The following is a 26905-nucleotide window of genomic DNA, read 5'->3' as shown; positions in this document are numbered from 1 at the left end:
CGCTGGGCCCCTCCGAGCGGGCGGCTCCTCCGGGCCGGAACCGGGGAGGTGGCGGCGGGCAGAGCTGTGCCCCAAAGCGCTGCGCCAGCCCCGCGGGGCGTCCGCGTCCCCTCCTTCCCCGCGACCGCTGTCGGGCTCCCAGCGGGATGCCGAGGGGCTGCGCTCGGCCCAGGAGGTTCCTTCAGGGGGGAAATGGCTCTGCTCTGGTTCCTCCAGTGACACGTTTGCTCGGCTCCAGCCCTTTTTCGTGCCCAGGCCAACAGTCGCGGCAAAGATTCGGCTGTGACAAACCAGCACATTCAGACCCTGCAACACTTGGCTGAAAAATCCTGAGTGGCGGTGTAGCCGCCTCGCGGTGACGCGAGGCCCGGGGTTCCCGTCAGCCAGAGCTTTGCTCTTGCAGAAGCTGGAAGACACAGTGCTGAGCCCCGCAGCCAGCAAGGACGACAAGGCGCTGCTGGTGCGGGGAGAGGGAGACCGCGCTGCCCCCACGCCCGTCCCTGCGAGGATTCGCCAGATCCTCGCGGAGAGCCTGGCCGAGGAGGCTGTCCCCGGTACGGGCCCAGGAGGAGTTTCGGGCAGGCATCCAGCTGGGGGACACCTTACAGGTGGCTTATCCTGGGGTATCTTCTCCACCCTCCTCCCCCCTACCCGGTGTACATCTCCCTTCTCGCGTGCTGCTGAGCATCACTTACATGGCTGACACCTGGCAGATCAGCTCAGAGCCTCGCTGGCTGTGTAGGAGACAGAGTCCCACTGTCTCCTGGGCCACCTCTTTCACAGTGGTGTGTGTGCAGAGGCCAGGAAAGGCCCTTACCCCAGGGAAAATCTACGCTGCCTTCCCAGGATGCCAGTTCTCCTGCTGAAGCTCTCTCTGCGTGCACCCTGGGAGCTGGAGTAGCCTTCCAGCTCCCTTTCCCTCCCTCCTCAGCGATGTGGGAAACACCTTCTGCAGCCAACATGCAAGAGGAGAACCGGCTGCTGCAGAAGGAGCTGTCGCGCCTGGAGGACCTGCTGGCGCACACCCGTGCAGAGAGGGACGAGATGGCCAGTAAGCACCAGGCCATCAGCGAGCGGGTAAGTGCGGGGGCCTAGTGGTCAAGGAGTGGTACTTGGACCATCTCAGAGACACGTGGGGCTGTGGATCAGTGCCATCCTGCTGGAGCAGGCACAGAGGGAGCACTGGGTGTAGAAATACATGTGTTTGGCTTTCCAGTCCTAGCAAGGACAGTCCCAGCTCCACGTTCCTGTTGGCAGCATCTTGAAGAGAGGAGAGGGTGGTGGGAACAGCAGGTAGTTGTGGCTGGAGGACCTGTGGGCATTACCAGGCCTTGTCTGGAGCTGGGCTTTTCATCCTCAGTGGGAAACTGGGGAAGAGCTGCATTTCCAGTGAAACCAAACGACCCCAAGGGGTTCTAGGATAGCAGACACCCCTTACCTCACAACCACCTGCCCCACACAGCGCTGGCTAGGGCCTCTCTGCCTTTATCCCCATGCCACAGCAGCTATGCCAAACACAAGTGACATGCCCCCAGAGCTCTGTCCTTGCTAAGGGGCAACCCAAACATACTCTGGCCTCTGCACTGCAGCTAGCTCACACACTGCTATCTCCTCCAGCGCCACAGACCTTTTCGTGTCAGCTCCAAATGCCCTAGCTGGGTATCACACACAGGTGGTCTTAGAGGGGACATCTCTAGTTTTCATAAAACATTGTGGGAAAGGCCTTGGCAAGGTCACATGCGACCATACACCCCTCAGTAGGAGCTCAACACACAGGCATCACCTCCATGGCTGAGGAAATGGGCACAGGCAGCTGCCACCGAAGTCTATAGCAGGGTCCAGTAGAGCAGAGCTTGTCCTCACCAATGGATCTGACTGGGCTGGGGCCTGTTCTCTGTACCTGCTCCTTGCTGGAGCACACATCCCCAAACTATCTGGGAACCTGAACAGACCGCAGGCCCTGCTCCACCACCCTCCTCCTACCAGGAGCCAGGAGTATTTAATGTGTGTGCTGCTTTTCACCCTGGTGCTGCCCCTCCAGCCTGTCTTTTGTGGCTGTGCTCTGACTATGAAGGGTCTTGTTCACCTTTCCAGGCCTGAGAGCTTCCTCAGACAGGCCTGAACCTCAGGGCTGCCCTGCCTGTTTGGGTTTGTACAGCTCCTATCACAACGAGGGCTCCTCAGCAGGGCAGACGCTCCCCTCCATTTCCAGACTGCCTTCCCAGCTTGGTGACTGCGTCTTTTGACATGCCCTCAGCCCTCCGGTATCTCCCAGAATTACTCTTGCATGCCGGGAAAGGGAGGCACCGTTCCCTCAGAGGGAACCTCAGGTGGCTCAACTGCCCGGGAATGGTGCCATGTCCCAGGCACCTCGCTCATCTCGCCAGCCGCACCGCTCCCCGGCTCTTCCATCGTGACTGAGCGCAGGAAGAGGCTGGTCATGTCTCAGGGGCAGTGGTAGAGGCCCCCCATGCCCGTTGGCAGGGTACCTGCCTGTGCGCACCCTGAGCTCTGGCCATCTCCACATGGGCAGCTGGAGAAGGCGTTGCGAGCAGAGGCGGCCCGGCGCGAGGGACAAGGCAGCCTGGCGCTGCAGGAGCTGAGGCAACGCTTCGAGGGTGACAAGAAGGCCTACAAACGCAAGCTCCAGGCTTACCAGGATGGCCAGCAGCGCCAGGCTCAGCTTGTCCAGCGGCTCCAGAACAAGGTATGGACACAACCATTATGGCACCACAAACACAGCCTTAGTTGTAGGCTGGGGGAGTAGTGGAGCCAATGCCTACTCTCTCCCCTACTTCCTTCTCCTCTCCACTTGCTTTTTTCCTTGTACTCCTTTCCTACCTATCCATTTTGGCCAAGGTTTTGCAGTACAAGAGGAGATGTGGGGAGCTGGAGCAGCAGCTTCTAGAGAAAACCTCAGAGTCGGAGCCTCAGGAAGAGCTGGTCAGTACAGAAGGGCTGCCCAGGCAGGGGGGCAGAGCAAGGCACAAGGCATGCTAAGCCCTGATCCCAGCTCTCCGAGCAGGCCAGGACGGTTGGATAAATGCCCAGGCTCCCCTGCAAACTGTTCCTGCCCCCTGGTCAGAGCAGGAGAGGGAATGAGAGAGGATCCACAGTAGTGGGAAGTCTTCTTCCAGGGATCAGTATGGGAAGGAAATCACAGCAGAGCATGGGCACAGGCTGTCTGAGATCCTGGGAATGCTTCTGGGAGGGGAGAGAGGGTCATGGGGCTCAGGACTGAGTCCTCAGGGTTTGCCCAGCCTTAATATGGCTGAGGCTGTTTGTGGCTTTTTTATATAGCCCAGGCAAGACTTTTTTTTTTGATTTTCTGGAGTGGTTTCCAGTTCCTCTCCTTGCCTCCCTCAGTCCAGCCTGCCTGAGAAGATACCCTTGGGGCAGGGGTCTGTCCCTTACTGCCTCCTTTTTCTTCTCATGCCTTCTCCTGCCAGCTAGAGTCCAGGGAGCCCAGGGTGCTTTCGGAGCGGGACCAAGGCCGCAGCTCCAACCTGGAGAGCACCCTCATGCACCTGGAGGATGAGAAGCAGAGGTGAGTGGGGCCCAGACCACAGGCACGGGGCTCCTCACAGCCTGGTAGATAGGGATGCCAGAGGCCGGTGAACCCCCAGTAGATGGGCCACAGGTTCTACATCTCCTTACCCAAGCTCTGTATCCCCAGCTAGGTGTATATGTCTCCAGTTTCCAGTCCCACCCGGGTAGACTGTCTGTTCCTCCATGCTGTCCTCACCCCCCTTCAGGGCTGCATGCTCAGCTTTTTCTCACCCTCACATGGGGAAGACAAGCTGGCTTGTGTCCCTGAGAGCTGCATGTGACACCCACATGCAAGTGTTGCCCTGCAACAGGGACCCCCTACAGCCAGCCATCAAGAGGCAGAAATAGGACAAATTCTGAAGACCACCAGGGTTTCTCTCCCAGGGTGGCAGACCATGGCTGAGCACAGAGCTCAGACCCTTGCCATTCACATGCTGGTGGGGCTGGTCTGTGCCCTAGGAGTGCCGGTTTGTCACAGATGAACTCTCTCCTGCGGGAGCAGCTGGAACAGATAAAATCTTCCAACCAGCGCCTGGCGGGGGAACTGGAGAAGGCCACGGTGGATGTCCACCACTTGAGAGGCGAGCTGGAGCGGTACCACAAAAGGGAGGTGAGGCTCTGCCCTGGCTCATTCTCTAACCTGGGCTGAAGCAGCCCCTTCCTGAATCACAGGGACCTCGTGGGTCTGCAAAGCGATACAAAGATGGTTATCGGACAGGGAGAGACAGAATAGTGCCTGGTGGGCAGATTGGCAACTGGTGCAGAGGGCAGCTGAGGAGCCGTGCCCTCTCTTGGCATGGTGCTAACTCACCTTGCAACTTGACCCTCGCATCCTGCTCCCATCCCTGTCAGAGCTCTGGCACCCCTTGGAGGAGCGAGCGTGGTGAGACCCTCCTTCTCTGGCACCAGGCAGCCTCACTGCGTGGGCGCTTCATGGACCTCCGCGCTGTCACAGAGAGGTGGGTGCTGCAAACCACCCCTCCAGGGAAGACAGCTGCATGGGTGCCCTGCTGAGGCAGGATGGCCTTGACACATGGAGTCTGGGGAAGGTAGGAAGAAGGGCCTGTGGGTGCCAGGCAGGACAAACAGACCCCAAGTCCAATGTCAGAGCATGTGTCCTACCCTGACCCAAAGAGGGACCTCTCTGTCCCACACCTCCTCAGGGTGAGGAACACAGACAGGGCTGAGGAAGTCACAGCCAGTTGCAGGGGAGCTGGAGCAGAGCAGGGGTGCAGAGCCCTGTGCAGCTGGACAAGCTGATGATGTTGCGCCAGCGCTGCAGAAACCCAAGAGGATGTTGTCTCCCATCACCAGAGGCCTGGCTGAAGCAAGGATAGACATGGTGAGGACAGCACGGCGCCTCCACACAGCCTGCCTTAACCTGGACTCCAACCTCCGCTTGTCCCAGAGCCACACCGCCTGCTCCCTGGAGAAACAGACCCTGCACGTGGCACGCTTGGAGCAGCAGCTCCGGGACAAGGTCCGGGAGATGATACAGCTCCAGAGCCACTGGGATGGAGAGAAAGTGGAGCTGAACTCCAGGTAAAAGGGCACTGGCTATGGTCTCTCGCCATGTGGGTTCTTTGGAGGATCTGAGCAGCAGGTACTAGGACAGAGTCAGACAACAGGCCTAGGTCTTTGGCAGTGAAAGTCCTGACTCACTGCTGTCCAATGTGTGGGGAACTGGGAGTGTGTTATGGGCAGCACGTTTCTCTATGGGTCAGCGTCTCCGCAACAGGCCCCTTAGAGCTGCTGACACCTCCATACACGTTCTTCCCGGAAATGGCAAAACAGCGACCCTGCAAATTGCCTTTCATTACTCAGGAGATGGCTGTTTACAGGAGCTGCCAGCAGTGGGTGATTCATTTTCCTGCAGTGCAATGTCCTCATACACCATGCCTGGCCCATCGACCCATCCAGCTCCATCCCTCTGCACAGAGGTTGTCGCCTCTGCGGCAGGGGCGTGTGCGATCCCATCTGCCCGGCCTCTGCATCTAGCATTCAGGGAGTCCCCTCTCTTTCAGGATAAAAGAGCTGAGCCTGCTAGCGGAGAAGCTGAAAGAGCAAAACATGGAGAAGGATGAGTCCATCGCCTGCCTCAAACTGGACATCCAGAAGCTGGTGTGCCCGCCTGCGCCCTCTTTGTCCTACTGGCCCATTCCACGTGCACCCACTCCCTCTGCCCAGCCCTGGCACTGACCACTGAGACCGTCTTTATCTTTCAACACAGAAAGCTGCTACCATAAGGGAGGCAAAGGAAGGCGAGAGCGAACCATTGCTGTGGGCAGCGAGTGGCTCTGCTCAGGTGCAGGTCTGGCTCCCACTCTCTGCTGTGCTGTAGGGCCTGGGATGTTTTGAGTTCAGGTCCCCCACTCATGCTTAAGCGATTTGGGCTGGTTCTTTAGCCTGTCTCCAGGCCTCAGGGTGTCTCACAGCTCCTCTTCAGTGAAACTTCCCAACGGGGCCAGGCTGAGACTCATGGCTTTGCCTTCTCTTTCCATGGTCCCTCTCACAGGACGGCAGGGAAAGGGTGGCAGAAGAGGGACCTAGCAGACGGCTCTCCCCACTGTGCTCCGGCTCCCCGCAGCACCGCCAGGTCTCACCAACATGGGAGCCCGAGGCAGTCCTGCAGGCAGCACTCCATCAGCAGCAACAGCTTGAGCAGGTGAGGGAACATGCAGGGAGAAGGGAGCTCCAGCCTGGGCTGATGGAGCCAGTGTGGTGGCAGTGGGGACAAGATCTGTTGGGGACAGAGCCCCAACGTGGAGGTTTTGCTCCACTTGCCGTGGCAGCCCTGGCGTGGGGGGGCACATCCAGCTGGATCCTCTCTCTCTCTGTGTGTGTGGGCAGGAGCTGCGCTCGCAGCTGGAGTCAGCCCAGGACGCGCTGCGGGCAGCACGGAAGCAGGCATGCGAGTGCCAGCGGGACATGCAGGAGGCTGAGCGGCGGGCACAGGAGCAGCGGCGAGGCCGGGAGGAACTGGCAGAGGCCCTAGAGGAATGCAAGCAGGACCTGCAGCGCTGCAAGGCCTCTGCGGAGATCTTCAGCCAGTGAGTGCTGGGGAGCAGAGCAGTCATGTGCCCTGGGGGAGCCCATGAAGGGACTGCAGAGCTCAGCCCGGCGCCTGGCCTCGTCTCCCCAGGGAGAAGCAGGCCATGGAGGCAAGGGTGGGCAGCCTGAATGAGGAGGTGGACTCCTGCCGTCGGGAAGTGGCCAGGCTGACAGCTGCCAACATGGAACTGCACAGACACGGAGCCCTCCTGGAGGAGCAGAAAGAGAAGCTGGCCAGCGAGTGGGAGAGGAGCCGGAAAGAGCTGGAGCGAGGGTGAGTTCAGCCTGGCCACTTGGCTGCAGCCACCAGCAAGTCAGCACCCACCCATGGGCACAGGGCCACAGCAGGCAGCCCACCCCGAGGGCCCTGTTCCCAGTGAGGGGGAGGCCAGTTCTCACGTGGGTGCCAGCTGACAACTCACCTTTCCTCAAGCCAGCGGTGCTGCTAGGGACAGGCCTCATGGCGAGGGCTGTGCTCTGCCATTTGTGTTTTACCTCCTCCACCAGGCAGCAATCCCTGGAACAACTGGAGGAGAAGGCCTCAGCCCTGAAGAAGGAACTGCTGGGGGTGAAGGAGTCACTCAGCCAGGCCACACTAGTCAGGGAGGTGCTGGAGGGCGAGAAGGATAGCCTGAGCGGTGCGCTGAAGAAGGTGAGATGGAGAAGTGCATCCCAGGAGCCTTGAGTGGACAGCTGAGGAAGAGTCCATCTGTTCCTAGCTTGGCCACTGCTCCCACGTGCTGACCCCCAAATCCTCCTCTCTCCAAAAATGTCTGTTCAAGCATCACTTATCTCAGATGCTGTAGATGCGAGGTGTTAGCTGTTGTAGAGCATTTTGTAGGAAACACACTGTGTCTGAAAGCAGTACATCGCCAGCACATGGCAAGGCATTAAAGCTGTGCCAGCTAGTCCAGGTCTGTGAGGCACAGGACTGCCTCGCGCTTGGCTTTGCCTCCAGAAGGCCCCAGCCTCTCTAACTTGACTGCTGTGCCATGTGCTGTGACTGTAAGGGGGGTCCACAGCTCTTCTGGATGACAAAGCTGTGCTCTTCCCCTTCCTGCAGGCTGAGGCCACCTGTGCCAAGCTGGAGCTGGCCCTGAACAAGATGCAGCTGGAGGAAGCAGAGCTGAGAGACTCGCTGGCCAAAATGGCTGCCTTGAACGAGGGCCTCGCACAAGACAAAGTCAGCCTGAATGGCACCGTTCTGCAGGTAATGCACACCTGCGTGGCCTCAACACCCGCACACCTCCTCCAGCAGAGGATGCGGGATGTTTCTCCCCTGGGATTCCCCATGTCCTTCATCTCCTCAGGTTCCTTTTCCCATTTTCTTGCTTCTAGCTGGAGGAGGAGAAGAGCTTGCTGACGGAGCAGCAGCAGGAACTGGAGCAGGAGCGTGCCAGCCTACAGGGGCAGCTGGAAGAGCTGGAGCGGGAGCAGGCCCAAGTCAGCGCAGCCCACCGGGGCCTTGAGCAGAGCTGGCAGGCAGCAGAGGAGCGCTGGGAACGGCTGGAAGGAGAGCTGCTGGCCATGCACCGGCACAACGCCCAGCTGCAAGAGCAGCTGCTGCAGGTACAGCAGGTCTCTCTCCACCAGCTTGACCCCTGAGACAGAAGCTTCCACTCTGCTTCTCCTCTCCCACCCGCAGGCGAGCAGCCAGGAGCAAGCTCTGGCACAGCAGCTAGCACAAAGCCACCAGAAGACAGAAATGCAGGCTGCAGCTCTGCTCCAGGCCGTGCAGGAGAAGGAGGACCTGGCCAAGGAGATGTCCAGGCTGATGGTACAGCTGACAGCACTGGAGGGGCAGGAAAAAGACCTGCTGGAGGAGACAGAGGCTCTACGGTACTGCCTTCCACCTGGGTCATGGTGGGAAGGCTGCCTGGGACTGGCTCTGCCTCTTGGGGTGTGAAGCCATGGCAAGAGCCCCCAACACCCTCGCTGCCCACCCAGACCGTTCACACCTTTCCCAGGATGTGTCAGGGTACCTGGGGGCACGTCACATTGGCGTGGCGGAGGAAAGCCAGCGTTAGCCCTTATCTGGGGTGCGGAGGCAGGATCCTGGGCAGGGCTGCATGCTGAGCAGGCTGCGGTGTTGCAGGGCTGAGAGGGACTCCCTGGAAAGCAGCCTGTTTGAGGCACAGGAGCTGGCAGCCCGGCTGGAGGTCCAGAAGGAGCAGCTGGAAGCAGAGAAGCAGAGCAGTGAGCGGTGCAGGCAGACCCTGCGAGGTAGGGCACAAACCGCGCAGGCCTTGTGCACCCTCCCCTTGGCGTGGCAGAGCAGCATTGCTGAGCCAGGACACCCACGTGTCCTGCAGCCGAGGTGGAGGAGGTGCGGGGGGAGCTGGTGCGACGGGAGTCCTCACTGAGGGCCGAGACTGAGGCGCTGAAGCAGAAGGTCATGCAGGCTGAGCAGGAGAGGCAGGTAGCCTTCAGGGACCAGGCGCTGGCCCACGAGGCAGAGCTGGAACGTCTCCAGGAGGAGAAGGTAAGAGCTATTACCCCTGTCCCTGCAGCGCGGGACCAGCACGTGGCTCCTGCCAGCCCTGCGTAGCAAATGGGCAGCCCCGGGGTGGAGAGCTCTGCGGCCAGGCCTGGATCCTGCCTGTACTTTGCCTGCCAGACCTTCTCCCCATGGGGAGCTGTGGTTTGCTCAGTGCTGTGGCTGGGCAGATACCTCCGTGTGGGGAATGCAGGGCACCAGGCAGCCCCATGCCGTGTGCATCCACTAGCGGCTTGCTCCACTGTGCTCCAGGAGAGCCTGAGCCAGGCCCTGACAGAAGCAAAGGCAGAGGCCGTTCGCCACTTGCAGCAAGAGAAAGAAGAGCTGGTGTCCAAGTACAAGGCGGAGAAGGAGGAGCTGGCAGAGGCGATGTTGAGCCTGCAGCAGGATCGGGACAGGAGCCTCCTTCTGCTGGAGAACGACAAGCAGCAGGTGAGCGGGGCAGCGCTGTGCTGCGGGAACCCTGTTGCCTGTGCCTGTTTGGGTCCTGGAGTCCATGCGTCAGGGAGAGCAGTGCAACACACCCGCAGCCACCTCCACTCTCGCCAGAGGTCACCACGGGGAGCAGCCATAAGTGGCTTGACCGTGGGGCAGGGACTGAGGCCTGCTCCTACCTACCACCCCCTCAGCATGTGGCATTTGGCCAAAGGCTCCTCTTGTCATGGCTTTCAGGCTCTGTCCCGGAAAGAGGCAGAGAAGAATTTCGTGTTGGAGAAGCTGGATGAAGCCCAGAGGGAGCTTGCAAATGCCAGGATAGAGATGGATCAGGTGAAGCAGGAAGCTCTTACTCGCCAGGAGCAGGACAAGGTGAGCCCAGATCCTTCTCCACATTCCCAAAGTGACTCAGGACCCTTCAGGAGAGGCTTAAGGACCTGCCTTTCTTAGACAGAAGCTTACAGTGGAGAGGACTGGCAAGGTCAAAGCTAATAGCCCTCAGTGAATCCCCATGGCACTGTCCCCTATGAAAAGATGGCTGGAACTGGGGTTGCAAGTAGGGCTGCGGTAGAAATGCAGAAAAGAAGGAGGCGTGCTTGCACTGCAGCATGTGCCGTAATCTGCTTGTAAACCCACTGGGAGCCCTCACAAGTGCTGGGCGGTTCGGCTTGTTTTTCCAATCTGAAATGCATGCCTGGGAGCAGCAGGGATACAGGGGGGGTCAACACTCAAGAGAGTGGTTCAAAGAGGGATGTGCACAGGAAGAACACCCCCTAACACAAAACAAACAGTCCGTGGAGGGTAAGGAAATCCAGCCAGAACGAGTTTGCAAAGCGTTGACATCAAAGGTTTTTTGGGAACCAAATGCAACTGCATAAAAAAAACGCCTTCCCAAAATTCCTGTGACAGCCCTCCCCACCTCCAGTCTTTTGCAAACCTCAGTGCAGACTGCAAATAGTACGGCAGCGAGCAGGGAGGTTTCACACTCTGGCTTTCCTCTGTGCAGGCCTGATCTTCTGGCCATCCCCGGCAAAAACCCTTCCATGAGAGATGATGCTGTGGGCATGAGCAGTCCAAAAATCATCTGTTTTGTTGTTTGCCATTGCTGCCACCCACGCTGTAGGGCATGACATATGTCCAACTGTCAGCAGCTAGCCTCTCAGGGGCGAGGACATGGGCCAGGGAGTGGGAGAATAAAAGCCCAGGCACCCGCCTCCTCCCTTGGAGGCAATGCCAGGCTGGCAGGAGGGCCCTTCTCTCTGCTTGGGCTTCACCACGGCTCCTCAGCTGGAGAGGAGGTAGCAGGTGACAAGGGTTCAGAGACTCCATTTGGCTCCACCCCAAGGAATGCAGCCCCTCCTGCGCATCCCAGCCAGGACACATCTTTCTGATAATCCATCCAGCCCTCGTCCTGCCCCGGCCGGGAGCAGGGATGGCTGAAAGCAGAGGAGGCAGTATTCTGTGGGACCTGTAGTTCTAACTCTCTAGCACATGTCCAGGGCTTGAAAGGCTGGATTGGCCCCAGCGTGAATGCTCCTCAGCCCTGTGCTGATGCTGAGCATCTGAAAGGCTGAGATATGGATTTCTCCCGTCATTGCTCTGTGGGCAGCTCTTTGTGGATGCGAGTGGCTCTGCTCAGGAGAGACTGGGCTACAACAGCACAAGCTACACCGGCATCTCCCGAGAGAGCAGACTTTGCAACCCCAGTCTGGAAGCCACCCTCCAGCACTGCACTCTCGTGCTGTGTGCATAGGCTTGGGCAGAGCATGCATGGAGAAGCTTGTGTCGCCAGGGAATGTCTTTCTTTCCCACCTGATTCAGGAAGCAGCAAGCCCAGGGCAGCCGGAGGGAAGCTTCCTTCCCTTGGCCTTGTGGCAGGGAGGACAGCCGTGTGGACAGAAGCATGCTGAGCAAGAACATCTTTTTCCCTAGGTACCAATGGACAGGGCAGCCCAGCAGCAAACCCAACGAGATCTTAATCAAACTGCTCTGAACTCGTTGCTCCGAGCTAAAGTAACTGATTTTACCAGCCCTCAGTGAGCGCTTCCCCATCCGCTCAGCCTAGGTCATGGTTGTGAGACTGTGCGTCAGGAAGACCGTAGGAAGCTGGATCCATTGTAGAGGGAAGCAGCAAAACATCGGAGGGATGAACCTGGCCCTGGGGGCAGGCTCACGGGATGGAAACCTTGGCCTGAGCCATGCCAGGTCTGCAGGGCAAGAGCGCGCAGCCAAGCACGGTAAAGGGTGTTTAGGGAAGAGCAGGGAAAGGTAACCAAGCAATAGGCTCCGACTTAGCATAGGAACTTTTTAGGCTAGACATCAGGAAAAATTTCCTAACAATAAGGTCAATTAGACCATGGAATAATCTTCTCAGGGAAGTGCTGGAATCCCTGTTGCTGGAGACGTTCGTACTTGGTCTAGACAACTCACCCGGGACGTTCTGTAGGGAACGGCTCGGCGCTGGCAGAGGGGCTGGGCTGGATGAGGTAATAGGTCGTTTTCCATCTCTGCGTTTTATGGTTCTACGAATTTTAGCTCCGTTAGAAACAGGAGAGAGTGAAAAATTAAAAAAAAAAAAAGCCCCTTTTTGCTGCGAGGCATGTGTTATCTGCAGAGCTCCTAAGGGAGATGAATGCCCAATAAAGATCCAAATTCACATTAAAAAAAAAAAAAAAAAAAAAGAAAAAAAAAAGAGCAAGGGCAAGGGCAAGCGAGTGAGGGGAAAAATCGCAGCGGCAACTCAGGCACAAGAGAACGGCTCAAGCAGCATTCGACCTGGCAGGAAGAAGATCCGGCCTGCACGAGCATCCGCGGGGTGCACCGAGCCCGGACAGCCCCCGCGGCAGGAGCCGGCCCTGTTTCTCCTCCACTTCCCATCCGAGAGCTCTGGTTTCCTAGGGCCTGGTGGAGGTGGACGCCTGGGTCGCAGTGCAGGGGAGAAGAGAGGAGCTGGGCCATGTCGCGCGGGGGGCAGCGACGCAAGGGGACGGGGTGGCCGCGTGCGCGACCTGTTTGGGGCAGCGCGGGAGGGGACCGCAGCGAGGCCCCCCCCCCCCGATGCCTCTCAGCCCGGCTCTCCCCCCTCCCTTAGGACGCGGTGGCCGGCGTCGTTAGGGAGCTGAGGACCCTGCAAGCCCGGTTTGAAGACGCTGTGGCCGCCCACCGGCGAGAGGCCGAGGGCCTGAAGGAGCGCGCGAGGGAGCTGGTGAAGGAGAAGGTGGCCGGGGCGCGAGAGGTACGCGCGTCGCCCGCCCGCTCGAGGGCCCCGACAGCGGGCACGGGGGCCAGCGGGAGGCGGACGGCGATGCCCCGTCCTGGCTCCTTCGCACGCGGCTCTGGGCAGCCAGGAGCGAGCGTCGGAGCAGAGCGGCCCCCGAGCAGAAAGGGCCCCGGGTTGGGGCGGTGTGGGGGGGGAGAAGGAGAATCAGGGGACTTAAAAGAGGAAGAGAGAGTAATTTAACATGACAGGCTGTTTATTTTGGCAAAAATGGTCTCCTTTCAACAGATTTCAAAGCCCAGCGCCGGGGTTGGAGCTGGGGTGGGGGGGGACCACACAGACGAGCGAGAGAGTAGGATTTCGGAGAGGGGTACCCAGAGCCCCGGAGCCGGGCCGGGTGCCGAGGGAGCATTTCGGGACTAGCAGATGGAGTGGAGAAATAACAGTGAAATATCCCCCCCCCACCACCACCACCTTTGCTCCTTCCTCTGGGCCCCGGGGGCCTCGGCCAGAGCCTTGGCTCCCCCGAGGGAAATTACAAAAGGGGCTGTTTTTTTTTTTGGGGGGGGAATAAATAAATAAATTCTGGCGAAGAAATAATTATTATAATCACATTAAGAGCTTTGGCTGTAAAAGCCCTGCGAGCGCGTAGGGCTGCCGGAGCAAGGAAGGAGCTGAGGTTGTTAACGGCAGGGAATTTGGGGGGTGTTTCCTGCGTTTTGCTCTTTTTTAAAGTCCCAGTCCACTTCCACCCCCCCTCCCCTTCCTCCCCTTTATCCTGGGAAATGAAAACAATTTATTTAATGATGGATCGTCCCTTTCTCTGGTCACTGACCTTCTGGGCGAATTTCTGCTGAGCTCAGCGGAAAGCGCGAGAGGCTCCGTTCGTGCATCCCATCTGGGGCTGGGGGAGGGGAGAGGGGGGCTCTACCCTTCCCGCAAAGCCGGCAGCCGGCCTGGGGAGCAGGCTGGAGCCGCCGGGCCGGCGGGGAGAGTCTGCGCAATGTCAGGGCTCCCGCGCCGACGTTGCCCGGCCGTCCCCGCAGTGACGCTCCGGCCCGCATCCCTCGCCCGGCCCCCCGGCCTGCAGCGCTCCAGGGGCGGGCGCAGGGGGCTGCAGTGGCCCTGGGAGCCCCCTCGTGCCATCCCCTTCTCTCTCCGTAAGGCCTGGGGGGACACAGGGGGTTCAGGACTGAGTCGGGAAATGCAGTTCTCTTCCCAGGCTGGTCCGCTCCTTGGGAGAGAGCTTCCAGCTCGGCCAGCTTGCCCAGATGGGATGCGCACACACAGTCAAGAGGGGATGGGAGCAGACCCTGTGCCCCCCACCTTGGCACACGCTCCCCAGCTTTCCCCCAAGTGTACACGCAGATCCGGGGCCCGGCACCTCCCTGTCACAAAAAAGCTTCCTCAAAGCCATCCGCCCCCGCTCTCCTCTCCACTGAGCGGAGGAGCCTGGCTCCAGGCTGGCAGCAGGAGCCTTGGCCAAGGACCAGAGGTCGGAAACCTGGAGTTAGGCATGGTGTCTCTCTCCCCAAGGTTGAGCAGCTGAAGGCACAGCTGCGCCTGGCCGAGGATGCCCACAGTGGGGCCCGCAAGGAGCTGGCCGACATGCACCGCCGGCTGCGGGAAGGGGAAGAGGCCTGGGAGCGCCAGCGCAAGGAGATATCGGATGTCCGCCGGACCGCAGAGGATGAGAGCAGGCAAAAGGAAGCACTGCAGAAATCCAACACGGAGCTGCGAGCTGCTGTCATGAGAGCTGAGAGTGAACGGATCAGGTGGGCTCCTCACACTTGTTGGGCACCCCTGCCTTGCGGCCAGCTTGGCCAGCACTGCCAGGCACTGGTGTGCAAGAGGCAGGATGGGGCACTGGGCCCCAGCAGGCCCCTTTGCTGTTGGGAAAATGCATCTCTTGCCCCCAGCCTCCAGAGAGCCAAGGAGGAGAAGGAGCAGAAGGTGGCTGTGCTGGAGGAGGCCCGGGCTGCTACTCAGCGAGAGGTAGGCGAGCTTCGGGCCAGCCTGCGGGAGGTGGAGAAGTCACGGCTGGAAGCGCGCCGGGAGCTGCAGGACCTATGCAGGCAGGCAAGTGCCAGCCAGAGACCCGTCGAAGTCCCGCAGTCCCCAGCACACACATAGTGGCCAGCACATTGCAGTCCCACAGTCCCTCTGCCCTCCTTTGCTCTGTCCTCATTGAGCCCAGAGAGGGGCTGGCAGGACCATACCTTCTCCCTGGGGCACGCAGCTCCACTCAGTGCTGCTTTCCTGGCTCTGGCTCCTGGCAATAGGGAGAGCCAGACTGGAGAGGATCACCAACCACCCTTGCTGAGGGGCTCTGATCCCATTCCTGCCCCTTGTCACACCCAAGAGCCTAACACAGCATCTAACCCAGCTGGGCAGTGAGTCTTGAGCCTCCTTGTTCACAGGTGAAGGCTCTGGAGAGCGAGAACAGCAAGAAGGGCAAAGAGGCCACTGAGCTGCAGGCCCGGATCCTGCAGGAGGAGCAGCACCGGCAGCAGAGCTGCAGGGAGGGCCAGGAGCTGAAGCAGAGGGTGGCAGAGCTGGAGAGCAGCCAGGGCTGTGCACACAAAGAGGTGGGCATGCCCTGAAGAGGTCACCGGTCTTCCTGGGGAGGGGACACGTCATGGTCCAGCTTGGGGAGGAGAGGAAAAACCCATGCCATCTGGCACCATTATACACTCTGGGCTCTGTCCATGTGTGCTGCACTGTGCCTGGCTCTGGGGAAGCCCCCCAGACTCTCCCTACACCTGCAAGGCTTGTTCACACACACACACACACACACTGGTGCAGGCACTCCGCGTGTTTCCCCGTCAGGTCCTGGGCCTGCAGAGGCAGCTGGCAGAGGTGGAGAGAGGGGCCAAGGCCCGAGAGAAGGACCTGCAGGGCAGCCTTAGCGAAAGCCGCAGCCGTGAGAAGAAGCTCCAAGACAAGCTCCACAGCCTGGAGCTGAAGCTGCAGCAGGCCAACGGGACCAGCGACAGCCTCCAGCTGCAGCTCAGCATGGCCGAGGGACGCCTGCGTGGCCTGGAAGCAGAGCTGGAGAGGGCCGAGGCCTCCAGGAGAGCAGCGGAATCGAAGATGGGAGCGCTGCGCTTGGCCCTGCGCCGGACGCTGGGGCTGGGCAGGAGGAGCCCCTCTCCGCACCGGGCAGGCTCCCCAACAAAAGGTCAGCGGCAGCCCTGTTGGGGAGCGAAACCTGTCCCAGCCACACACGGGCACACGGGCTCAGTCTCCCGGGAGGCTGACCCCATCGCTCTGTCCACATGCACAGGCCTGGAGAGCTCTGCACTCACCCCGGGGCCATCTCCTCCCTTTGGCTCGCCAATGGCGGGTGACATTGACCCCGACCATGTCCACGCGGCCTTGAGGGACTTCCTACAAGAGCTGCGGGACACCCAGCGGGAGAGGGTAAGAGCAGGTCCAGTGCAGGGCTCCCCTTGCTTCAGCCCATTGCTACCCACAGCGTCATGGGCTCTGCACCAACAGCTGGAGAGGCGTCCCTCGGCTGTGGGTGCTGCAGGCCCATGGGGAGCTGGAGGATCACGCTTCCCCCACACACTTTATGACACAGACTTTAGCCCTGGGGTGGGTTGCAGAATATCCAGCGCTTTGGCGGACACTGCAGTTTTCTTCCTTGGGTCGTCTGCTCCCTTCTCTTGCCCCTCTGTTGTCACCTCTTGCTCCATGTGTTCTTACCCTGGAGAGCTCAGCAGGTTACCAGCACCCGCCCTCTCCTGCCTAGCTCTGGTCATGGGAGGGAAAAAGAGGGCTGAGCACTGGGATGGGAAGCAGGGGGCCAGAGCAGCATTTCCCCCAGCCCGCTGCAGAGCTGCGTGTCTTGGCTGCTGCGCACAAGGCAGAGGAACACTGCTGGCAAGAGAGCAGGGGATGCAACATAGTAGGGAAGCAAGGGGAAAGTTGGATCACCCACTTTCTCAGCTTGGGGTGGCCATGGGAGGTAGTTCTGTGACCTAGCCAGGAAAGCGAGCCAGGCGCAGGATGCCAGGCCAAATGGGGACACATGAGGGCCTGGATTAGTCCTTCCAGGAACGGCTGTCTCCACATGCATCCGAGCCAGGCAGTTTGGCCCCCGGCCAGTCCTGTGGTTTGCCAAGTTTTACCCTCTGGGGAGAGACAAGCCAGGGGAGCAGCCGGGAAGGGGCAGGATCACACCAACAAGCTACATTTCTTTTCATTAAAGAGTCAGCCACTTCCTCTCTGCCACCCTTTAAGCACCTTGGCCTGCCCCACTCCTAATTTTTACCGCAGGGCAGCAGTGTTAGTGCCAGCAGTGGGTAGCACTGGTGATTCACACTCGCTGTCAGCACCCAGCCCACACTGAAATGCATTGCCTGGGCCACCCCGGGGCTCTGCTGAGGCCCCCCAGCTCTGGGTGCAGCACCGTGTCCCCATCCTGACCCTGAGCTGACCTTTGAGGCATGGATGGAGCAATCCATCGTCCAGCCCACTCCCCTTTGGCCCTTCCTCTGTCATGTCCTGTTGCTCAAAACATGGTTCTTGTAAAAATGCATAAATATTTACACAAGAATAATTTAAAAAACATGCTCTGTCAAATAATCAAAGCACCAGAACATCCGAAGAACTTTCAGCCAGATTGGGAAATCAATTATTGCTTTACGACTCCATGCTGTGAAGTTAGAGGTGTTCTCAGTCATCCCCCGCCCTTCAGGCTGAGGGACTTGCTGGTGCTGGGGAGAACGTCTGTATTCAATTGCGTTTCTCTATTAACGCTTAGAGAAGTGACGCCACTTGGGTTTGTGGGAGGTTTGATGTCTTAATTAATATCCCGGTTGCTGTTTTGGGGATCACAGCCGAGGGAGGCTTTCACTTGCGCCAGCTGAAGCCTCCCACTGTCTTGGGCTCAAGCCTGGAAGAGAGTTGCCCTCTCCCAGCTGGCTCCTCTGCTCCCCAGAGTCAGCTGGGACACTTCACTAGGCACCAGTTTAGGTCTCACATCCCTGTTTCTGCCTTGTGTCCTGCACCAGGACCTGCAGGAGCCCAGAAACTCCAGCAGTGCCTTGGGCCAAGCATTGCCTGACAACGCTGTGGCACTGAGCCCCCCATTTTCTCCCAGTGCAAGTCTTGATGCATGTCTGCAGTCAGAGGCGTGCACAAGCATGTTGAGTTGTGTGATGGGGCCAGGCAAGGTGTGTTGAATGGCAAGGTGGAGGTGTGTGCTGGCACATGAGCTCCAGATGCTGTGGGATGGTGTGGGGAGCTCTCCGGCAGGATTAGGCAGTGCTCGGTATATCCACAACACCTTGGTGGCCTCTCCTCTGTGGCAGTGGAACATGCCTGCACTCAGACCCCAGGTCAAGTGGGTGCCACGGGGAACGGGCAGTGCCGTGAAGCCAGCGTTAAGCAATTCAGACTACTGGGGAGGTGAAGCCACTGTGTAAGGTCTGTGCTCACGAGCCAAGCCTGAGGTGTTGTGCTCCGGCATGGAGACACCACAGAACCTCACTCTGCTGGAGGTCTCTGAGCTGCTTTGAGAGCCCGCACTCCCCTTCCACCACTGCTTTGGGGGCTAACCCGTTCTCTGCTTGGAGCCTGAAGCTATTTCCTTCCCACCAGGATGATTTGAGGATTCAGGTGATGAACCTGAGCCGGCAGCTGAGTGACACAGAGCAGGCCCAGGAGCAGACCCACGTGCGCATCCTGCAGCTGCAGAAGTCGCTGGCTGATTCCGAGGAAGGTCAGTCTTTCTCTTCTCCCTCCTCTTCCCCACAACTGCTGGGCATAGGTAGTCCCTGCCTGGCAGGTTGCCACCAGCAGTGGGAGCAGGCAATGAGGCACGAAGATTGGGCAGAAGCCCTTGGTGCTGGGGTCAGGGAGGAGCTCCATGCTCACAAGCCACTCTGTATAGAGGGTGGAGAGGTCTAGACCATGGTGATCCCATGGGGACACTCTCCAGGGACAGCCATGGTCCCTCTCGAAAGCATCTCTGCCGACTCAGGCCTCTCCCTGGCTCCCCGCAGGCAAGCGTGGTGCTGCTGGGCGCCTGAGCAGCATGCAGCTGGCTCTGCGCCTGCAGGACGAAGCCATTCGGAGAGGCGAGAGGGAAAGCCAGAGCTCCGCAGAGCGTATGGCTGCGCTGGAGCACAGCTTGCAGGCCTGCCGGGACAAGAACCGCAAGCTGGAGGTGAGCAGCAGCCATGGTGAGATAGGCACCCAGTGAGCAGCACGGTGGGAGACACGGTGCTGCCTAATGGGCAGAGGACAAGCTGAAGCCCATTTTATAGGGTGGCTGTGAGCAACAGAGGTCTAAACAGCCCACAGATGCCTCCCATCCTGTTTCTTAAGGGCAGCAAGAGACAGCACACGGCAGCCTTTGCTCTAAAGCTGCCAAGCCAGAGGCTGCGAGCAGGATTTTTTTGCCCCGTTCCTCCCCCTGGCTCCTGGGCTCTGCCCAGCTGGACTGGGATCAGTTCCTCCCAGGGCAAGTGTTGCCGAGCTCCGTGTAAAGGCCCCTGGGCTGCCACCTGTCCCCATCATGCATCCCATGCATGTCGTGTGCGTGCTGCATGTGCTCAGAGCAGTCCCTTTTCTTTCCTTCACGCTGCCAGAGGATGCCACAAGCACGAAGGTAAGCGGCAACTCCTCTGGGACGGAGCAGGACACACAGCTCCTCACATGCTCCACAGAGCAGGGCCACCAGCAGGCAGCCTGCTGCAGCATGGGCATGGGCCGGGCTGCCATGGCGAGGGTGACTGTGGCACAGCTGGGAGGGAGGCAGCGCTGGCGTGCAGTGTCTGAACTGCTGATGGTGGAGGCGTGTGGTGGGCACGCGGGTGTGAGCTGGGCTGGTGCAAGGCACTGTTGGGGCCCCCCCAGGATGAGGTGAGCAAGCTGCAGGCCAAGGAGACCATGCTGGAGAGTGACAAGCGAAGGCTGGAGGAAGTCCTGGAGGCCACGGAGAGCCGGGCTGGCAGGCTGGAGCTGAGCCAGCGCTCGACCGCTGGAGAGCTGCAGCGTGCCCGGCTGGGCCTGGCCGACCGCGACGCTGAAGTCCAGGCGCTGCAGGAACAGGCAGTGCTCCTCCGCCGGCAGCTGGCCCACAGCGAGGCCCGAGTGGGTGCCCTGCAGCAGGAGCTGGGCCGCCTGGGCCTCTCGCTGGTCCACACGGAGGGTGTCGAGAGCCACCTCAAGGAGAAGGTGCAGAGCCTGGTGCAGGCGCTGAGCGAGGCTGCTGCAGGGTCTTCCGCCATGCAAGACAGCGTCTCCCAGCTGCAGAAGGCGCTGACAGCTGCTGAGCAGGACCGCCGAGGGCTGCAGGTGAGGAGAGCCCAGGCTGTGGCCCAGGGAGATTTTGGCTGCCTGGCCTGAGCAGGGCGCTTGTCTCCCCAGAAGCGGCTGGACTCCATGCGGCAGGCGCTGGCGGACTGCAAGAGGCAGAACCACAGCCTGACGGACACAGTGCACATGCTGCAGGGCCGGCTGGCCCAGCTGGAGCCACGCTGCAGGCACCTGGAGGCCCAGCTGGAGCATCTGCAGGAGGTGAGGGGGCACTGTGGGATGGAAGAAGCCTCCTGTCTGCCTGGAGACATGCCTCGTAAGCTCCCTTCCTGCAGGGGCAATATCCAGAGGTTGGTGGGAATCAGGTGCCAAAGGAGTTGCCTTGTTTTCACTGCTGCAAAGCAGAGACAATAAATCCGGCACCTTTTCTTGACCTGCCTGTCTCAGCGTGGGGAGTTCGTATGCTCCAAGCACTCTGGGGCGTCTGTCTTGATCTTTAGCTACTGCAGCAGAAGACTTGAAGGCCAGAGTTTGATTGGGGGAGAAGCAGCTCCAGATGGACTGTAGAATAGAAAGGGACTGGGTTCATGTCAAGGAAAGAGAGAGTCCAAAACAGGGAATAAGAAGGGCAAATTGGAGTAGAAGGCAGTGGGCAAAGCCCTCCACGGGAGAGCGCCATAAGCTCCTGGGTGCAGGAGTGGTGTCCTGGAGAATCGGACTGGCCTCCATCAAAACGCTCCCGCATCCACTTTTCCTCTTGCTTAGCCAAGCCACAGGCTGCTAGAGGAGTGGCTGGGTTTCACCCTAGATGTGTCAGCGTTTTAGAAATGGAGGGTTAGGTTGTACGTGTTTATTAGAAGACAGAAGGCTGTCAGAAGGAAGAGGAGGCACGGGGGGTTACTGTTCGAGAGGAAGGGCCCAGTTTGCCCGGGTGTAATCAGTCACCAGCAATCAGCACCACTATGGCTCCTGGTCCTACATCTTGGTAATGCCACGTCCAACTGCCCCCCGAGCAAAGCACTGGGTCCGGACGTTTTTCTGTGCTCATCCCTGTGCGCTGCAGGTCATCCGCCGTCAGCAGCAGAGCAAGCAGGAGGCCGTGGCGGCTGCGCGGAGCGCGCGGGGCGAGAGCGGCGCGCTCCAGGAGAGGCTGAGCGCCCTGCAGCGCACCCTCAGCCTCCTGGAAGAGGAGAGCAAGCGCTCGGCCTTTCGCCCGGAGAAGGACGGCTCTTCCCTGAAAAAGACCCTCGCCAAGGTACTGCGCAGGCAGGAAAAGCTGCACCCAGGGCCCGGCGTGTGATGAGATGCCCCCTGCGCCCGCACTGCGGCTGGGCTCTTGGCGTGCGGGGAAGTAAGGAGGCAGATCATGGAGTTTCCATCGCCAGAGGTTTCTAAAGTCAGGGCTGCTCGGGGCAGAGCTCGTGTCCCCAAGCTGATGCAGAGCATCCTGCTTGGCAGCGCAGGCTTCAGAGTGTTTTCCGCTCTCCGAAAGCCCTGCGGTACTGCACTGCCAGGTGCTGGCCGCACCTTTGCTCCGTGGTCTGCTCTCTCCGTATCCATACAGCACTTAGCACCCTGCAGAGGGTCTTTGCGCCGGAAAGCTGTCCCTGCCTGCTGGCCCCAAGCCACAGCTCGGGGCTGAGGCCGGGCACAGGATTGGGCCCGCTCTCCCCGGCGCGTGAGAGCTGTCTCAGCACGGCTCTGGTGGCGGCAGGGAAAGGCGAGGGGTGTGCGAGAGGGGAAGCAGGCTCCGCGCGTTCCCACAGTCCCGTAAAACCGAGCGGCCAGAACCACGCAAACCCGAGAGCTCAGGCAGCGCTTGGGGAGTGGGAGAGGGAGCGCGCGATGTGTGTTACAGTAACCTCTGTATTCTTGGCCACTCTCCAGTCACTTCCCACCACACGCATTTATGTGCATGATTAGTGTTCTTGCATTCTTTGAATGCAGGCCAGATAATGAGTTCAAAACTCTTCATTAAAACATAATCTCTTCCTCAGCTCCCACAAACATACACACACGCGCGCGTACGCGCATACACACACGTCCCTCGGCTACCTGATTTCCTTTCCTGCCTAGAGACAGAGCTAATAATCCGCTCCCAGGAGCCGATTCCCGTTGGAAGGAATCATTCGTGTCACACATATGTTAGGGATCAGCAGGGACACTCTCTGGACTTGGCCTAATTAGCTGTAGCGAAGGGGGAGAGCAAAATCCAAACCATGTGCTTGAGCCCTCTTCTGAATTTAATACGAGCAGTTTTGCGCTGACCTGCTGGACCCTCCACCCAAAAACACTGGTATATAAAAGTTTCTGGATATTTAATAGGTCCCCTGGTCCTTTCTTGCACTCCCCCGAATGCGTGGAGCCTTGTCGGGGGGATGTGGGGAGGCTGTGCTTTGTTTTCTTTCCCGATGATTTTACAGGGTTGGCTTGCTTTTCTCTGCTGCGCTTGGGGGCAGTTAATTTGCTGTGCGTCCCCATGGGCTGTGAGCAGCAGCAGCCTCATGAGAACTGGCACAAAGGGAGAAATGTCCCACTCAGCAAAGTGGGAGATTAGCTGCTGGCAGGCCCCGGAGTCAGCAAAGGGCTCAGAGCTCTGTTTGCCCCCACAGCCAAGGTCTCGGCTGAGCTTTGATCAGGGGCTACAGCTGCTTTGGCCCTAATTCCAGCTCCTCTGCTTGTTTGCCACGTGGGACCCTGGACAAGCAGCATCACTTCCCTCAGAGTGGCTGTTCTTGTATGGCAGAATCAGGTTCAAACAGGCCCTTTGCATCCCACCGCTTCTCCTCAGATGGCAGGGTGACTGCATGGCCCTTGGCTAAAAATCCTCCTTGCAGCCTTTGCTCTGGGCTGGTTGGCCTCTGCCTTCCTCCAAACACAGCTCCAGACCACAGATACTTGGATCTGCCAGCTCCAGGCTCTATAGCTGGTCTCCTCCGCTAAGGCCAGGCTCACTGTGCTTGCGCTTGATGGGAGATCCCAGATCTGTTGAAGACCATGCCTCACCCTGGGCAGCTACAGCAGACCATGCCAGCGTTCCCAGCTCTTTCCTTGCCTAGGTGTTGGCTGAGCATTTGGGCCAATCCAGTTGCCTTAAGTCTGGTTTGCCTCAGTGCCGCAAAGACACGTTGTGATGTTGATGAGAGATGGGCTCGAGGTCAGCCGAAGGACGTCTGCATCCATCAGACTCACTCCTGGAGGAAGTATCGGCCTTCCTGCAGAGCAGCTTTGCAATGTGCGAGAATGTCCCATTGGAGAGGCCTCCCCAAGCCAGCGCCTCAGCAAGCACAGCATCCACCAGCCTTGTAAAAACCTGCCTGTGCTCACGTGCTGGAGACGCTACTGCGTGTGCCGTGACGGTGTGTGCACAGCAGGGACTGCGGGAGCGAAGGATGTGCCCTCCTCCCAGTTGAGTTGGCGCGTGAAAATTCCAGGAGGAAAAATCAGGCCTGAACACTTCTGGGACTCGTTTAGAGAGAGGCGTTCCTCACATCTCTGCTGATTTCTGATCGTGGGTGCCAGAAAGGGGCACAAGAAGCCCTTGTGTGAATTGAGCTGTTCATCTGGAGCAGGGGGGTTGCAGGAGCCACAGCCCCTTCCCGGCTGCAGGTTCACAGCCCTGCTCTTGTACTGCGTGAGGATTTACCTCCACATGGATGTTGAGTTCTGTTCAATCCCAAGTAGAAGAGACGTCCAGGACTATCTCTTAGTGTCTGGGAGGCCAAATCACACACAGCCTTCGAGGCTTCTGCCTGGGGCTGCTGGGGTGGAAGGTGAATGATTTCCACCCCAGTGTGATGGCCCACACCCCGGCGCATCTCCTCCTCGCTTTGCTGCCTCACAAACCTGGCCCCACTCACCCTCCCACCCTGGGATCGGCACGGAGAGTCCCAGGCCCATTTTGGAGGCCAAGCAGAGGACACATCTTCTGAATACAGCTCTGTGGCAGCCCCAGGCCAACAAAAGGGGCATTTGCTCTCAGAAAGGGGGCAGGAGGCCATGGCTAGAGCTTGTCCAGATGGTGCGGGGAAGGACTCCCTTTCCCCTTACACTCCTCCCCAGCCTTCCCAACAGTCCAGCTTTGCATCAGGTCCAGCTTTTGACCCAGAGGAAATCACTTCTGGTTGTGGCCAACAGCTGTTTTCCTAACTCAGTTACTGCTTTCAATTTAGCATCCTGAGGAGTTTAATTCAGACAACATAGTAAGGCCATTGTCATGTTTTTCCGTGTGAGATGGAAAGGCTGCTTGCCGGACCTCGGTGTGTGCCTGCAATTTGGGAACACAGCTCCGCAGAGGCTCTCCCCACGCGGTCGCCTTCCCCTTCCCAAACCCTGCTCTTGCTGTGGCTGAGGGCAGCAGGGTTGACACATGGGGCCAGCCCACGTGTGTTTTGACAGGGTGCTCTCAGAGGCCGACGCAGAGCGGAGTTGGGCCCTGAAGGGACCCCTGCGCAAAGGGCACAGCGTGGCCACCGTGCCGCCTGGCTGGAGGAAGCATTTGGGTTCCTTTGGGCATTTCTATCCCTTGTGTTTGAGCTCACAGTAGGGCCCATCTGAGGATGGGGGACTTGGTACGTGCCCGCAGGACTGCTCAGGGATGGATAGCAACAGAACCATGAGCTGGCTCTTTCAGGAGCTGGCTTCAACCCCGCTCCTTCAACAGCGTCAGCAGAACAGTGCTCACCCTCTCTACTCAGAGCTCATCTGGGACAACCCATCCTGAGGAAGGTAGAAGACAGAGCAAACAAGGGGACAAACCAGCAAGTCTTTAGATGAGATGGGCCCTGTTGCCTGCAACACGCTGCACCTTGGAGCACCAGGCTCCTCAGGTCTCCGCTGACGTGGGAGGAGGCTCTACCGGAAAAGCTCTGGCCTGCTAGAGCCACGCGGGGATCAGCGGAGCTCTGGAAACCAGGTTTTACATTCCTGCTCCAGCTAGCCAGCAAACAACTGAATCTTCCCTCCAAGCCGGGGCCCTGGTGGAAGAGGTGGTCAGCCAGCGAGGCAGAGAGGTGGGCTGGTGGCCTGGCGCTGCTTGGCGCCTGGCTGTCATGCCTCCAAATGGATTTTCTAAGGGCAGAGCCGAGGGTGACGGGAAACATGAGATGTTCCTGTTGTGGAAAAGCAACGTTGCTGGCTGGAGTTGTGCATCACAGCGAGCATGAAATAGTTTTGTGTACGGTGCCCCTCCATCGCCTCCTGCGCGGCCCGTCCCCCGGGCCGGGGGAAGGGGAGAAGAGACTAATGTGTTCCAGAAGATCAGCTGTAAATGGCCGGGGAGGGTAATTCATATCAAACTCATAAACCCTTTATTAGTGTCTCAGGGGGGAAATCCGGATGTGGCCGTTTATTTATTTTGGATTTCGCTTTTTTCTCTTTTCCTTTCAACATTTTCTTCCAGGAGATTTTTAAAGAGACAGGGCTGCCATGCCTTTTTCAGAGCTCTTATCTTTCGCCACGGGCTGGCTGGGGACAAAACGACCAGGACAGGCCCAGCACAGGTCCCATGGGCTCAGTGCCCACTTGGAGCTGGCCTTTTGGGGACGCTGCTTGGCAATGGAACGTTTGCCCAGTGTCACTGCTGGTCTTGGAGCATCCTGTCCCCCAAGTCCCTTGCCATGGTGTCTCCATGAGTTGGACATCTCAGCTCCAGCCTTGGGGCCACTGGCACCTAGTAGGGCTTTGAGCCTGTAAATGCAGGGCCGGGACAGGTCCTGGCTTCCCCTTAGAGCTGAGATATTGATCCCCAGAATTGGAAGATGGTGTCCCCATGTGGGGACCAGGTCAACCCCTGGCTAATCATTGCCCCATGGAATGGTGATGTGCCAGACCCTGCTTATCGCCTCCCCTTGCCCTGCAGCATCCAGCATCAATCCTTCTCTGCAGCAGGACTGACCCCTCTCCTCTTGGCAGGCCCGGATTGCGGAGCAGATCTCTCTGGAACAGAGCCGTCCACAGCAGCTCCCAGAGCCGTCCTCTCACCATGGCCCAGGCCGGGAACTGGAGGGCCAGATGTCACGCAGCACCCAGCTCCAGGCCAAGGACGTGCTGCAGAGCCCCCATGGGCAGCATGTTGGGGGTTTGGAGGAGCAGGTAGGGCCCTGGCACTGCCAGGGAGAACGGGTGCCGTGCGGGTGTCCTGCATTAGGCCAAGGCACAGGGGGCAAGCCCTCCAGATGGTGCCACTCTGCCCTCAGAGTGTTTCTGAGCCCCATGGCTTTGTCCCAGGCTGCTCGCTCCCAGAGGGTACAAAGCAGCAGGGCAGAGCAATGCTAGCCCCACGGCATCCCTGCACCACATGTGGCAGGAACAAGTCCTGCACCTCTAGCCAAGGACCTAAATGGCTTGAGTCCTGCTACCTGTGAAGGACCCCTGGGCAAACTCACACTGTACTTCAGTTTGCTCCGCTATATAGAGAGGCAGTAGCCCCATGTACCCTACTCCTGCTGCAGGGTGTGGGTGCACTTGTTGGGAACACCTGAGCAGAAGATGGGTGCAGATGCATCAGTCAAGGTATTTCCTAAAGCTATTGACATCCCCGAAGGCCTCTGTAGGGCCTTCAGAGCACAGCTCTGGTCACCCACAAGAGGAGTTCAAGCCAGGACAGGCTCCAAGTGGCTGCCAGGAGGAACTAGGCTTGCTGGCTCAGTTCTGCAAGGCTCAGCCCCAGCTCCCAAAAGAAGCACTGCAGCACGTGAGGGGAGCCCTGTTGCAATGCAGTCAGCCCAACCAGTTCAGTGGAGGCAGGAGTACCAGGCCATCTGTGCCACCACCTCTCAGGAACCACTGGTAATCCCTAGGTCAACCTTCTCGAAGATCAGCTGGACCAAGACAAGAAGAAGAAAGAGTCATCCACCTCTCAGCAGCTCCGGACAGAGAAATGA

At 59.2% G+C, this 26905-nt stretch overlaps 1 protein-coding gene across 1 annotated transcript in view; it reads left to right on the top strand.

Annotated features, from left to right (window-relative positions):
* CROCC2 (ciliary rootlet coiled-coil, rootletin family member 2) overlaps positions 1-26905 on the top strand; it is a 27652-nt gene extending 747 nt beyond the window's left edge. Inside the window, exons 2-32 of the mRNA XM_085311202.1 lie at positions 384-547; positions 910-1077; positions 2534-2707; positions 2860-2943; positions 3483-3547; positions 4009-4159; positions 4832-5091; positions 5574-5670; positions 6137-6214; positions 6400-6599; positions 6692-6874; positions 7108-7252; positions 7664-7810; positions 7939-8169; positions 8246-8439; positions 8696-8823; positions 8913-9082; positions 9350-9529; positions 9770-9904; positions 12624-12767; positions 14286-14524; positions 14669-14828; positions 15170-15337; positions 15579-16172; positions 18360-18480; positions 18764-18927; positions 19620-20060; positions 20133-20282; positions 21085-21276; positions 25935-26114; positions 26822-26905. Of these exons, the coding sequence (XP_085167328.1) occupies positions 384-547; positions 910-1077; positions 2534-2707; positions 2860-2943; positions 3483-3547; positions 4009-4159; positions 4832-5091; positions 5574-5670; positions 6137-6214; positions 6400-6599; positions 6692-6874; positions 7108-7252; positions 7664-7810; positions 7939-8169; positions 8246-8439; positions 8696-8823; positions 8913-9082; positions 9350-9529; positions 9770-9904; positions 12624-12767; positions 14286-14524; positions 14669-14828; positions 15170-15337; positions 15579-16172; positions 18360-18480; positions 18764-18927; positions 19620-20060; positions 20133-20282; positions 21085-21276; positions 25935-26114; positions 26822-26905 (5591 nt within the window). The remainder of the gene's footprint in view (positions 1-383; positions 548-909; positions 1078-2533; positions 2708-2859; positions 2944-3482; positions 3548-4008; positions 4160-4831; positions 5092-5573; positions 5671-6136; positions 6215-6399; positions 6600-6691; positions 6875-7107; positions 7253-7663; positions 7811-7938; positions 8170-8245; positions 8440-8695; positions 8824-8912; positions 9083-9349; positions 9530-9769; positions 9905-12623; positions 12768-14285; positions 14525-14668; positions 14829-15169; positions 15338-15578; positions 16173-18359; positions 18481-18763; positions 18928-19619; positions 20061-20132; positions 20283-21084; positions 21277-25934; positions 26115-26821) is intronic.

Source organism: Rhea americana, unplaced genomic scaffold (assembly GCF_003343005.1).
Source record: "Rhea americana isolate MKP2758 unplaced genomic scaffold, rheAme1 scaffold_334, whole genome shotgun sequence".
Taxonomy (NCBI): Eukaryota; Metazoa; Chordata; class Aves; order Rheiformes; family Rheidae; genus Rhea; species Rhea americana.
Note: the sequence above shows the minus strand (reverse complement) of the source record. Positions and strands in the feature narration are given on the sequence as shown.